At 38.0% G+C, this 14,243-nt stretch overlaps 1 protein-coding gene across 1 annotated transcript in view; it reads right to left on the bottom strand.

Annotated features, from left to right (window-relative positions):
* The window catches only part of KITLG (KIT ligand), a 56,795-nt gene that overhangs the window by 18,630 nt on the left and 23,922 nt on the right, over positions 1-14,243 (bottom strand). The window contains exons 2-3 of the mRNA XM_054631968.2: positions 12,193-12,306; positions 3,056-3,118 (exon numbers count right to left, since the gene is read on the bottom strand). Of these exons, the coding sequence (XP_054487943.1) occupies positions 3,056-3,118; positions 12,193-12,306 (177 nt within the window). The remainder of the gene's footprint in view (positions 1-3,055; positions 3,119-12,192; positions 12,307-14,243) is intronic.

Genomic DNA, 14,243 nt, shown 5'->3' with positions numbered 1-14,243 from the left:
TTGCAATTATCTCAACAATGACTTAAAAAAGAAAGAAACAAAAAGCAAAATGATAGTATTTGACTCAAGTCTGCTTCCCCTTTTTCCTTCGAGGACAGTAAGGTGAAGGGGGAGGCAGAAGCAAATAAATCAGAGAAAGTTTGTTGAAACATATTCTGTTCAAGCAGCATATGTTGTGCCATGTCCCACTGCCCCCACGAGACAGGCAATGCATTTTCTTTCTTCTGCTTTGGGGTGGGAACACTGACACAGAACTAACTACTGTGCTTCCCTGAACTGGAAACCTTGAAAACCTTTACCTTTGAGGTTTTGTGGGTGAGCATTATCCTCTGGCAGGGACTAGCATGAGCTTGCTGCTTCTTCTAGTGAGCATTTGGCAATTCCAGCAGGGAGCCTATTTTGCTGCTCCTGTGGTTTAGCATGTGTGTGGGAGTCTCCTCTAACTGAACTGTTCTGACCTACAAAGCTGTATTTCACAAAAGCTCTAAGTTTTCTTTTCAGTAATGTCAAGCTGTGCAATCACTTCCTATGTCAATACCTACCAAAAACGTGGTTAAAACTGCTCTAATTGAAAAAGATGACATTATTTGCAAAGAGAAATGGAGGCTTGACTCTGATATTTTGTGTAAACTTTGACCAAGATTTACATTTTAGGGCAATTGCAAATGTGATTTCCCTTGTACTTCAGGGTTGCTCTCATTTGGCTTTTACTTTCTACATCTATGTAGAAGTTTAAAAGTTATCTCCTCTTCTGAATTCAGCCCTTTGCTGTCATCTCTGCCTTTTAACCTTCAGGTTCGACTACACAGTTTATTCTATACAAGACTACTTTTAAAGCCACTCAGTTGCCTTGAGCTAGTGCATAATGCAACAACCCTTTTGTTTAATGGATGGGTCAGTCTGTTCCTGTTACATGCACTACACTGGCTTCCCATCTGCTTTGTGTTCACCTTGCCTTCCTACCTTTAGTCATCTACATTTGGGACTTGCTACCTTGAGAACACTTCCCACTTTATGCACGCACTGAAGATTAAAATCTATTGAAAAAAAAATTGCATAGCACCATTTCTTCAGAGCTGAGCAAAAGGCATTTACTTTAGGCATAGTCATGGGTTTCCCAGCTTGCATGGACCAGAGTAAAGCCTACTTATCCCTTGCTGTGGTATGCATAACACAACCTGAAATTCCCAGAGAAGAATTTGGCAAACTGAATACTGCTGAGTACTTTCTCCTGTGAAGGCATGTGGCCAAGAGCTGCACCTGCCATTACCATGACTGAAAGTGCTGTGCAAAGGGAACATGGAAGTCTCAGCTCTGAACTTCTTCCTTTTAATTTCTTGGCTGCTTGCTGTAAATGTAAACTGGATCTAAATTTCTGGATATGATACCTCAAGATGACATAGTACTGAAAAGAATGGAAAAGAATTTGCATACTGGCAGTCAAAACTGAACCATGGAGAGAGGCAAGAGTGAGAACAACCAGGACTCATTGCTCAAGCAGGTTCCCTGGCCTTCTTCATCTGCCAACACCCCCAGAAGTGCAGTGGAGGGAACAGCCTCAATCCAGCCCAACAGCTAATGGGCTGGAAGCTGGGGAAAGGGCACTACAGCTGTCCTCCACAGATGTGAATGTCTTCACATCAGACACCAAGATCAGTGAATTTCAAAAAGCCCAGCAGTCAGAGGATGGTGGCAGCCAATCTTGCTTCCTTTTTCTCTAAATATTGGATATTCTAAGAAATGGAAAATTTTCTATTAGTTTTATTTATATTGGACCTAGTACCTGACTTCACAGCATTTATTCTGCAGTTTTCCTGTCTAAAGAACCAACTTTAAACTGGGTTTTCTGAAGTACTCTAAGTTTTAGTGAAAGCCTCAAGCTTCCAGCAAAACTCTTAAAAACACTTCTACATCTGACATAACTCTTTATAACCTCACAACTCAGTGCCCTTCACTATCCTGCACCCTCCTTTTCCTCCTCCCATCTTCTTGTTATTCAGGATTGAATGTTGCTTCTGGCATAATTTTCCAATAACAATAGGGAATATTGCTAGATTTGCTACATTGTTGTAGGGTAGGACACATTTCCATAGGTTTATCACATACAAATTGGATTTTTACAGTGAAAACTTTGTACAGACACAAAACCAGCTTCTTACATCCAGTAGATATTTTTCAGCTACTGATGTATTTGTACAATGATTAATTCTTAAGACAGGCACAGTGTTGTTCAGTTTAACTGACAAAATCATAAGTTTCTTACTTTTCTCCTTGCCTTAAAACAATATAGCATTCAACATAATTTGTACTTTCAACTTGTTTCCTTTCCTCCTTTTTATTGCAATGTATGCAACAACCAAGTTTTCAATACAAAACTTCAAAATGGTTTTGCTAAACTGAGGAAAAACAAAAAATATGTAATAGATTGATCAATAAAATAATACAATTTAAAAATAAAAATGTTATACAATTTTAAGATGTATAGATAATGCTTTTTTGAAAGTACCACTATGTATTAAATATGGGATTATAAAGAAAGAATAACACAATGTATGTTTGAAATTCTACTGGTTTGTTTAGTTACTGACACCACCATTTGCTGAGCTTGGGGCTCTCTTTACTGGCTACTTAGTATTTTTTGTGCTCTAGTGGCATTTCCACTGGCTGAAACAAGAAGGACTTCTAGAGTATGTTCCAAAGTACAATTACTGAGAACCTATTTCTTTAAGAAAGCAATATTTTTTCAATTGACACCATGAAATAATATTGACAAAATAGTAACACAATGAAAATTTGGCTTTTCACAAAAAAATAAGTTAAAAAGTTTAATATGAAGAAAAAGACTTTCCTAGAATCCCTGTAATTATAAAAGTTTTAAGGGACTGGGAATCACTCGACATTTCTATTAAATAAGTACTTGGGAACCATATGAAAAGTGAAATAAACATTATTTAACTGTAACTTGCTAAGACATAGGACTAGGTACAGAATGTTACAGCCATTACTGGTTCCAGTGGCTGCTTTATTGGGAATAACCTGAAGTGGTTGTACATACCAGACTATCCATCTTCGGGACATATTTAAGGGTTATCATATAATCATTTGGGAGATTTCCAACCTAAATAATAAAAACAGATAATAAAAATGTTATTACTTACTACACAAAGTAAGACTTTATTTCCATTACTGCATTCAACAAAATCTACCAAATATCAACACAAACTTTCAGTAAATTACCAGGTGCAGGCAAAGGTGTTTACTTACATGCTTACTTTCCTGTGGAACTGCTACTGACACTGATTTATTCACAAGTGAACTACCTTTCCACGGCTCTGCAATATGCCCAGATCTGATCTGATCATGGTCAGTGCTACTGCTTCCCAGTAAAGTTAAAGTCAACAACGGGTTGAGAAGAAGTGATCTGATGTTTTTCCTTACTGCAGAAACTCCACTGCCCTTCCATCTTTCAATGCCTTGAAGTGTTTACATGACAGCTTCTACTATAGACAGTAGAGGACCCAGAAGTATCTTGTCCTTTTTCCTTCAAATAACATCCAACTTCAACATCCATCTGAACCTAAATACTTGCCTGCCTTGTGCTTAGTTATGTACCAGGTCAGAAAAACACTTGAGTAAAACATTAACTTTGCAGTTGTGCTTCTTAGTAATGATGAGTAATATCATTATATCATAGCAATGTCTTGGGGCAAAGGTGAGCTTCCACACACGTAAGATGCAGCTTTGCGGAAGGGGGTGAGCACGAAGTGTGCTGCAGCAAAGACAAGGAGTGGAAGAAGGGTTCCCACTGAATTATCCTATACAATCTGCCACAGATGGGTTCCAACACTACCGTGAGACATAGTTGAACATCTGTGCTACGTTGGGAGATGAACAGTCCAACAGTCACTGGACTGCCACAAATCCACAGTTTTTTTAAATATTTTTTCAAAAGCATCATAATATGACGCTTAATAATACAATAAACCTATCTTCTATCAATGAAAGTGTCAATTGATACTTATCCTGGTTTGAAATCCACATAGTCAAAAACAATATGCACAGATGTAGCTCCTTTGGTGCAAAAACATTTCTACTTCAGGTTAAAGATCATTTTGTTATGGCTGCTTTTGATTCTGCTGCTATAGCAACCAGCCCAGGGATTTCTTTTCCTCCTGAGCAGTTTTTAGGTAGTATTTTGTTTGGCAAAACATAATGTTTTATTTCTTAATTAAAAGTTTGTTTCAATTAAAAATTAAACCAGCTACTTAAAAACATTATGGTTCTAGAAATGATCAAGGGCAATGCTTATACACAGCCAAACACAAGTGAATTCCAGACATATTTTGATTTATGTGGATTAAGATACAATTTTTCAGTTCAATGACATCTACTATTCTCCTGCAGCTTTAGAACAGTTTCTGTAGAAATGACCCTTAAAAATTTCCTCCCATAAACCAGTTTTTTTTCTTCTTTTATTCTTGTTTTATTTTTATACCTACACATTCCCAAAGCAGAAGCACCACTAAAATTCTCTGTATTCATTTCTATTTACCTGGCATTTTGGTGAGTTGATTCAAGATGCTATAAATACTGAAAAATATTTCAACACATTTGTTCTTTCTTTAGAGCATCAGATTTATTCTAAATCCTCATCCAAATTTTTTATCTATTATTCCTTCCTTTAAAACATCACGGCATCACAGCATATGAATACGTATTCAATTTTTTTTCTAGCTTCCTTTGCATGCCTAGAGAGGTAGGATTAGCAGCACTTTAAGGAGTACAGATGGTGAAGATGCAAAGTTTCCCATACTCACTCTAGAGGGATTCCACACTTAGCAATGCCAGCAAAACCACTGTTCTTTAAGAAAGGTCACTGGAAGATTAAATTTGTTCCATATAAATGAACACTACAAGAATTGACATGCATTATGTATAGAATCTACTTTCCTGGCATCAGAGCCTCTCAAGCACTTTTCACGCACAGTTAAAAAAATTTAAGTGCCCAAGAGCCCTTACACCTTCTCAATCAGAGCTGGAGCAAGCAGCTCAGCCGCAGATATATCTCTCCTTGACAGACTGTGAATCAGATAAGATATTTTTGAATTTACTACTAAAAATGAAGATCACTGGGAGGAGGGTGTCAAATACAAAATATATGCACTGCCTCAAGACAAAACCTGTTAAAGTTTTGTTGACTGAAGTCCACATGTCAGATGCTGTGCTGGTAAACGATGGATCTCAGTCAAAGTGAGGGACTTACATTTGTATTGCACTTGGACTTCCCAACTCTCACACAGAAAATAGGGTAAAACCCCTGATGTAAGAGTGAAAGATATGTCTGTACTAGGTCTGCATTTTGTACACGCTTGCTTTGCTGAAATGAATCTTGAAATTTTGTTGAACACTAACCACCAAGACTCTGATCCAAACGCAGCCACTAGATTTTCATCTGCTGAAATGATCCTGAAAGGAATGAATGGACTCTGCACACCCACTCACTGAAGGGTGCCTGACTGCTGTGCCTTCCAGCAAGGAGCAGATGACAAGGTGACTCTGACCTGCCTGAGCAAAGATGGTTGGAAAAGAGCTGTTCCTTGAAGCCACCTGAGTCCTGGAATGGCTTTTTTATTAGTTCCCCATCTCAGCTCCATGAGTACAGTGATAAATCTGGGGGGCCACAAAACACCTGCCTGCACAACTTACCTTGGTTTAAACAGAAGTAACAGTTTTGATAATTATAGAAGTAACAGTTGGTTTAAACAGAAGTAACAGTTTTGATTATTACATAGAATGTCAACTGATAATCTTGCAAAGCAATGTATAGAACCAAAAGCATTGAACTGGTATTAAAATGTCATTAAATTTTTCTCTGATTTAGTGGCTGTTTGTGATTGCAGATAGCCTAACAGGCTGAGAAGAGTTAAAGAGCAGGGAATCTAGCTCTTTAAAGAATCTTTAAATCCATATAAAACCAACAGTAAGTGCTATATTCCCAGTTGTAACAAAATCTTAAACTGGGGAATGTAAGATTACTTTTGACATAGAGAGGTCTGAATATTTAATACAGCACTGTTAACGTTGCATAGCCCAAACATGTTTTAAAAAATGTTCATGGTCACATAGATGTGGAGATGAAAAAAGGATATAAAAGTAATTTGGGTTCCATAAACTACTCTTTCATTGCAACAGCAGACATGAGAGATGACCTATCTGCAGTCACATCCTTTGAAATGAGGCCTACTGCTCTTGAAAATTTCTTTTATTGTGATTTTAATGAAAATTATAAGGAGACAAACACAGATATAATTTTTATACACATATAAAAGATAAAGTATGTTAATAAAATAAAATTACCATTTTCCATAGTCAGTGTTTTCTTATTTACTCTGAAGCATATGATGGGAAAAAACATACTTTCCTTTTGGATATCATTTCTACCTTGAATTTCTCTCTATTTATTCCCCTTTTCCTGTTCTTTTCACAGAATAATAGAATGGTTTAAGTTGGAAGGGACCTTACAGACAGTCTGGTTCCAACTCTCTACCATGGACAGGGTCATCTTCCACTACACTGGGTTGCTCAGAGCCCCATTCAACTTTGTCCTGACACTTTTCCAGGAAAGAGGCACCCACCACTTCTCTGGGCAACCTGCTCCAGTGCCTCACCACCCTCACAGTAAAGAATTTCTTGCTTACATCTAATCTAAATTTCTCCTCTTTCAGTTCAAAGCCATTCCCACTGTCCTAGCACTACATGCCCCATGTCAAAAGTCCCTCTCTAGCTCTTTCTCACTGGCTTCTTTTCCTTCAGGAGATTCCACTGTCTATCCTTCATCTCTGCAATCCACTCTATTTCATCTGCTAATGAAGCAGTTAATAATATCCTCATCATTTGGCTTAAGACAACATGCTAACGATTTCCGTTCACACTTTTTACAGTCATAGTGGCAGATTATTTGCAACATAACAACTCTGGATCATTTTTTATAACCCCTTCACTAAGGAGAGTTAAATCCATTTAAAAATAAAAATCAAACGTGGCAGAGAGTGTACATATTTACAGCAAAGATGTAATGTGAAAGCAAAGTATTTGACAGCATGTCTCCAGTAAATCCTGATTATTGTTTGGGTTTCCTACGTTAAAAGAAGAAAATTACAAAGAAGAAAATTGCTTTAGAGAAGTAGTTCATGGAAGAAGAGGTATTTTAGATTTTGTTAATGAACAAAACAAAAATATGTAGGTATATTCTGTACATACTGCTCAGCCCAGTGAAAATTCTATTTATATGTAGGTTTTGATGTTCATATTTAACAAACATATATAAACAACTGATTTTTAATTCTTACGCAAAATCAAATGCACAAATACAGAGATGCAGTTTTCTGCTGACTTACTGTGCTGAAAAGAACAATGGGGACAGACTTTATTGACAGGTGCTGCAATTACAGTTTCATAATATGGAACATTTGCTCATCAAGGAATGTACTTCCCTCCAGACATGTTCATTACAAAAGAAGCAGGAGGTCACGTGGTGAGTAGTGCAGAATTAATGTTTTCTAAATACTTTCATTCTCTATCGGTATGAAACTATGCTCTTTTTAACTTCTCACCATTAAAAAACCAAAAATGATTGTTCAATTGTTCTTTGCTTCTTAAGATCATTTTGCTTAGGATATATTCTTCATATGACAAAATTATATTACCTAGATGTGAATAAATTTAATCCTACAAAGTATACAAGTCATTTTTTCTACGAAGAGATACCAGTCTGGTTTGATCTTACATTGACTAATGGTCAGAAACCTTATAGTTATTGAATTTCTTTCTTTCCAATTCTTTATTCTGGTGTGAGTGTAGCATGGTGCTAGTGAAAATCCAGATTAAGTGCACTGAAAACAAGTTACAGCAAACATCTGTCCTCAATTTATTACTCAAAACAAAGTTGATTAGGCAAATGACCCACATTTTCAGGCACTGCACAGCATGCCTTACTAATTCTCCAATAGCTTAGGCTTAGTAGACATCTAATGTCTATATTCACTCAGGGTCTTGACTGAGGCATGTTCTCATATCCCTATAGTACAATAAAGTTGAGCAGAACACAGCCACAGTCATGCTCAGGAGTTTTCTACAAGTGATGTAGAGGGTTTACAGTACCAGTTTACAGCAAGCCCAGTACCAAATAAACAAAGATTGGATAGGGAATTGTGGCACTGTTTAGCAAGCTGTAGGGTGCACCGCAGTAGAAGCGTGTGTGTGGGGTGGGGGAAAGCATACTGGAGAAAAAGCCAAATGAGGGACATGGATTCATACTGCAAAGAATTTTAGCATGAGATAGGAAGAGGATGGGCATCTGCCTGGAGTTCATCAAGGAGCATTTTTCCGGCAACCACAAACAGTGTAACAGATACCATGGAAATAATGAGGAGAAGCTGAGGGCAAACTCAGCATGTGTTATGACAACACAGGCAGTGTTAATAGTACCTTTGAAGATAAACCCAAGAAGCTTGCCATTGATAGTGGAAAAAAAAGGAGGAACAGCTTGAAAGAAATAAGTAGAGGAGAAAGGGTCAGAGCAGCATGTGTACAGACAGAAGAGCAAAATTACAGAAGCTGAAGCTAGAAAAAGATTTTTCATAGACTGGATTTTTATACACCAATAATTTGGAAGAAAAATGTACTTGTTTGTCCAGAGAACTACAAAAAATATTTCTACTATTATGACAAGAAAAACAATTAATGTTTTAAAAGTGAACTTTGAAGGGTCTGTGAAACATCAAGAGCCAAATCAGACACCTTTGTTGAAGAACCTGAATGGCTGGGGAGAGATGGTGATGTAACTTTACAGTGAGGAGAAATGCCCCAGGACAGACTAACATTTTGGGGAGATGAAAGAGATCATACTCTGCCTCTGAGGAGGACTCATGCCAAACTGAAGCTAGGCTCTAGACTAGTTATGCTTGATAATTTGTGATGAGACAGGAGGAGAGTCCAATATCCTTAAGTGATGGGATCTGTGCACTACCGCTGAACAGATAGTTCAGATAGTTTGTTGCACACAGAGATGGGGCTATACTCACAAAAGTGGACAAAAAGGGTTAAAGAACATGACAGTCTGACTGAGAATAAAGCTTACATCACTGTGTCCAAATGTGACAGAGTTTGTGGATAACATCATAATAACTATGAGCAATAACTGTACACATAACACTTCTGTGAAATCCTCCGGGCTACAATTTGTCCTCAGTGTGAAAGAAAAGGATATTTATTAAAGACCCTATGTTTACAGGCACAGATTATTTGGATGAGTGAGGAAATAAAACTCTTACGTAGAGGCCCATAGAATCTCCAGACAAAAGGGAAGACTGTGGACGTTGTCTACCTCAATTTCAGTAAAACCCTTGATACTGTCTCCCACAGCATATTCCTGGAGAAGCTGGCAGCTCATGCTTTGGACAAGTACACCTTTCACTGGGTAAAAACTGCCTGGATGGCTGGGGCCAGAGACTGATGATGAATGGTGCCACAACAAAGTGTGATTAGTGTTCCCCAGGGCTCATTATTGGGGTCAGCCAGTATCAGTTTATTCATTTTCTTTATTGATGATCTGGACAAGGAGACCAAGAGCACTCTCAGTCACTAAGTTGGGTGGCAGAGTTGATCTGCTGGAAAGTAAGAAGGCTCTGCAGGGGGAGCTGGACAGGATCCATCAGTCAACTGGGACCAGTTGTCTGAGGTCCAGTAAAGCCAAGTGCAGGTCCTGCACTCATCACAACAACTCTACCCTGTGCTACAGGCTAGGGGAACAGTGGCTGCCTGGAAGAAAAGCACCTGGGGGTGCTGGTTGAGGGTTGGCTGAATATGATCCAACATGTGCCCAGGTGGCCAAGAAGGCCATTGGTATCCTGTTCTGCATCAGCAATACTGTGGCCAGCAGGACCAGGGCAGTGATTGTCTCCCTGTACTTGCCACTGGTGAAGCCAGAGCTCAAGTCCTTTGTCCAGTTCTGGGCCATTCACTGCAAGCAGAACAACAGAGAAGGGCAGCAAAGCTGGGGAGGGGTTGAGAGAGTGAGTCATACGAGGAGTGGCTGAGGGATTGGGTTGAATTTTGAAGATACACATCATCAGAATATCACTCCTTAATTCAATGAGTATATGGTGTTTCAAAAAGCAGAAATGGTACAAAATTTTTACTTCAATTTGAAAGAGTTATAGGGTCACCTGAACCATATTTTTAAGTAATATCAGGTTGGAGTCCTTTTTATAGGTACTAAGGATATAGCTCATAGAGCATAAAAAACCCTGTACTTGCTAAAAGGAGTATGATCAGTCAGTATTCTCTTTAGGCTTCTCCCTCCTCATATTCACACTGTCAGCTAACAAAGTTTTGTTTTAAAAGTACTTTAAACCTCATTATGTATTTTTATATTTTTGTTCTCAATGTCTAGTTGCCATGTTGTAGAATTTCAAAAGAGAATGATCAACATGCAATTTAGTCACATTAATTGAAACAAAGAGTTCTTATACTAAATTGATAGTACTAAACTTATTTTCACCTTATCCTTCTAATTCTCAAGTGACTTCATTGTAGTTATATCTGCAAATATTAACACAGACAAAACAGGAAGACAGGCTTTCCTCAAAACAACTCATGCAACTCAAAACAGAGAGAATCTATGTTTTGCATCTGTCTGCATCTGTCTGTTATTTCTCCAACCCAAAGTATCTTTGAACTTGTTTGGAAACTTGACCTCAATTTTGCATTTGTAGGGTGATCTGAAAGACACAGGTCTAAGTCAGGAGAATGACCACACAGCATCCTCATGAAGGAGTGTCCCAAGTAGCTCAGCCCAACCCCACTCTACTCAAGCATGTCAGTAGCAGAAGAACAGGGTAACCTGGACAGTGTGATTATTCAAGCTGCTTGCACATTTTTTGTAATCTGTATTTGTATGATTTTGAAATTTAAATTATACTACAGGGAAAGTTAAAGCATTTGTTTTCAGGACACATAATTGACAAAAAGTTATTACTATCCCTGCACTGCACAATTTCACCAGCCCTCACAGGAATTCTGTTGTTCTTGCATGCTGTCAACAGGTTTACATCAAAGCTTAATACTTTTCCAAGAGATTAAATATTAACTGGAATAAATATGCCAATACTTCAAAATTCTGCCTAAAGGGACTAATTTGAAGCACTAAACTTTTAAGTAGGACTATAGAGCACACCTAGAGATTCACACTATGTGCCAATGTGTATAAAAAGGACCAAAGAAAACAAGTTAAGAACACTGCACAGGCAGCAAATGCTAGGAGTATTAATATAAGTGTTTGACAATAATAACACAGATGTTGCAACTTTTTTCCCACAATGAAGCCACAATTTTCAGCTAGATTCAATATGCAGATGAAGATATGCTTGCCAAGTGTTCAGTATATATTATTTCTTAGAAACCTTGGTGTTATATCCTGCACTACTGCAAAACAGCATAATTATTAACTTCAGTGGAGCGAAACACCAATTGACTTCACAAGCTGTTTTTCAGGTTAATGCAGTGGTAAATTAAGTAACAGTTAAAACTTCCTTAAATGAATTTAGTTTTTATATGAAGCTGTGAGTCTTTCAGACTTAAACTTCTGTGTACAGCAAGCAGAGAAACATATAATGTGTGTAACCCACTCACACCCAAAGACTGCAAAACCTGTTCAATTGTTATTGCTTTGACTGCTACAATGATGTGTAATACCACTCTATTTTTATGTGCGCCACTTGTCTTTCATATACCCGAAGTAAAGACTTCTGCTTCAGTTCAGCTCTGTTTGCTGCCAGTCTGCTCCATGCAAGTCAGTAATACAAAGACAATAATCTTTCATCTTCATGGGGAACAATCTGCTCTGAAAGAATGTTTGAGGAAATAAAGATTTTTGGCAATTGTTACTGAAGTTTGGAGTCAGGAAACTACATATGTACATACACTCCATTTTGGTCAAGGTAATCTCTTCAATTAACACTGGAATTGCTTTCACTGCAAAAAAAGATTTTGTTCAAGTGACAGATGTTGATAGATTTTCTTTTAATATTCCCCTAGTTTCAATCCAGATTTACTAACTTTGCTTAGAAATGTAAGTGCCCTTAGACACTGACAATTTTTTAACATGAATAATGTAAAATAAAAGGTACTTACCAATTTTGCAATGTCATTCACATCATCTGTGACTGGATTCCCGCAGGAACTCTGGGCTTTGACAAGGGGATTAAGTAGGAGGAGTTGAAGACAAAAGCAAGTGATAATCCAAGTCTATTTAGTAAAGAAGAAACAAGAAACCCCAAGTAAGCAATTGCCAAATATGAAGCAACAAGAGATTGCAGTAATGTTTTTCATATGTGCTGTCTAGAGGTAACAATACTCTTTATCCTTCATGAAGGCATACGTCTACCACCATTACAGCATCACCTTCATGGCAGGAATCCATGAAAATGCACTTAATTGATCTTTTCTGGAAGCAAATATCTTTAGAGTGTTAATGGAAAACCTAGTGTTGAGCCATTAGGTTACTTCCACAGGATCATTCTTAACTGGGTTTTTGCAAAGTTTGCAATGAAGAGAAAGATACAAATCTTGCAATACTCTTTATCATGAAAATACAATTGATTGTATACTTGTCATTCACTTGATAGATCTGTGGCTCTAATGTGATAAATGATAAGGAACAAAATTATACCAGAGTAGATCAAGACAAAAGGAGAAAGTTCATAATCACAGCCATTTCATTTGAGTACTTAAACTGCAAGCAAACCCACTACTGGACTCTGCCCAAGTACTGACATCTCAAGCAGCAATACAGTACATCTTCTCCAAGTGACGTGCTCTGGCCTCTCAGATGTGCCAGCTTGGCTTTGGCACTACATTCCCCTCCTAAATCCTGCTGGAAACAGCAATGCAATGTACTGACACAGGCTTGTGAGACTCACACAGAAAAGCACCAGATAACTAGCTGCAATGCACCTGGGTGTCTCCTTGGCTACACTGCCTGAACTTCCTTGCCTTCTGTTGTTCCTTGTGCTTCACTGGTTTCCCACAGAGCCCTGTGCCAAGTTTAAGCTGCAGATCCCTAGTTCCAGAATGTTAAAGCATTTAAGTTATGGATAATCAAAAGTTGCCTCGGGTTGTGAAGCCGCTTCTGCCAGCTGACTGAAGCTGTCAGCAAAAGCCGATGATGGTGTACATTTACGGCAAGTATGGAATTTGCCTGTGCAGGCTCCTCAGCCTCCATAAGGGCTGGACTGAGATCAGGATTTGCTTTTGCACAAACTAAGACACAGCTCAGCCCCGTCTGTTCTGTGTGACAGGTAGAGAACTCCAGCCTCCACCCTCGCCTTCATGCGCTCTCCAACCTTTCAATTTAAGAGCAAAGCAAATGAAACAACAGCAACACAGTTCTCTAGGAAAGCACGAGAAAAATCACAGATTAAAACAATGTATCATTATATTAATCTAAAAGGCCTAAGAAAAAATGATAATAAAGATTGCTCAGGAATTTCATAAACTTGACAGAACAGTGCCAGGCACTTTAGCTAAAAGAGCTGTTAAATGACAAGAGTAATCTCTTTCTTGTATCTTTTATCTCTTAAATCTTGTATCTATCCTACAAGTAAAACTGATCGTTTGCTTTCTTAGAATACAGCTTCCTGACATATTTAGGTAAAACCAGTGTGGGTTGCTGGTAGAAAAGACAATCCAGCTTCCTCTCCCTACCTCTTGCACTGGCAGAGATGGTTTTAGTCAGTTGTACCAGGCAGACAACTTCCATTTTTGTTTTCCTGTAGTATTTTTCAGCTTTCTGATCCACGTAACTGACACAGCTGAAATACTCTGTCAAAGATGAGGCAAGCCAGGACTGCTGATTTCAGTGGAGCCTGCACTTGCCTTCCCCTAAACTGTACTCTCAGACACCACAGAGAAAGAAATCAAAAGTATTCTGAGCAAAGTGCATTTACAATATGCATGTCTTTTGAGAATGTCTCTTGCTTCAACAAAACTAGCATTTAGAAATAATTTCATTTTAATATTTGTACAAATAATTACTGAGAATAATTACCAAGGTGAAGGATTGAGAATAATTAATAGTCCATCTTACAAAATGTCTGTGTTTTAAGCCACAGAAAGCTTTGCAGTTATATATATATGAACAATTTGAGCTCTGGGGAAATGCAAAGATGCTGCTAGTTTTAGAA

The sequence above is a fragment of the Agelaius phoeniceus genome, chromosome 5, assembly GCF_051311805.1.
Source record: "Agelaius phoeniceus isolate bAgePho1 chromosome 5, bAgePho1.hap1, whole genome shotgun sequence".
NCBI lineage: Eukaryota > Metazoa > Chordata > Aves > Passeriformes > Icteridae > Agelaius > Agelaius phoeniceus.
The sequence above is the reverse complement of the archived record's forward strand: the minus strand, read 5'-3'. Positions and strand labels throughout refer to the sequence as shown.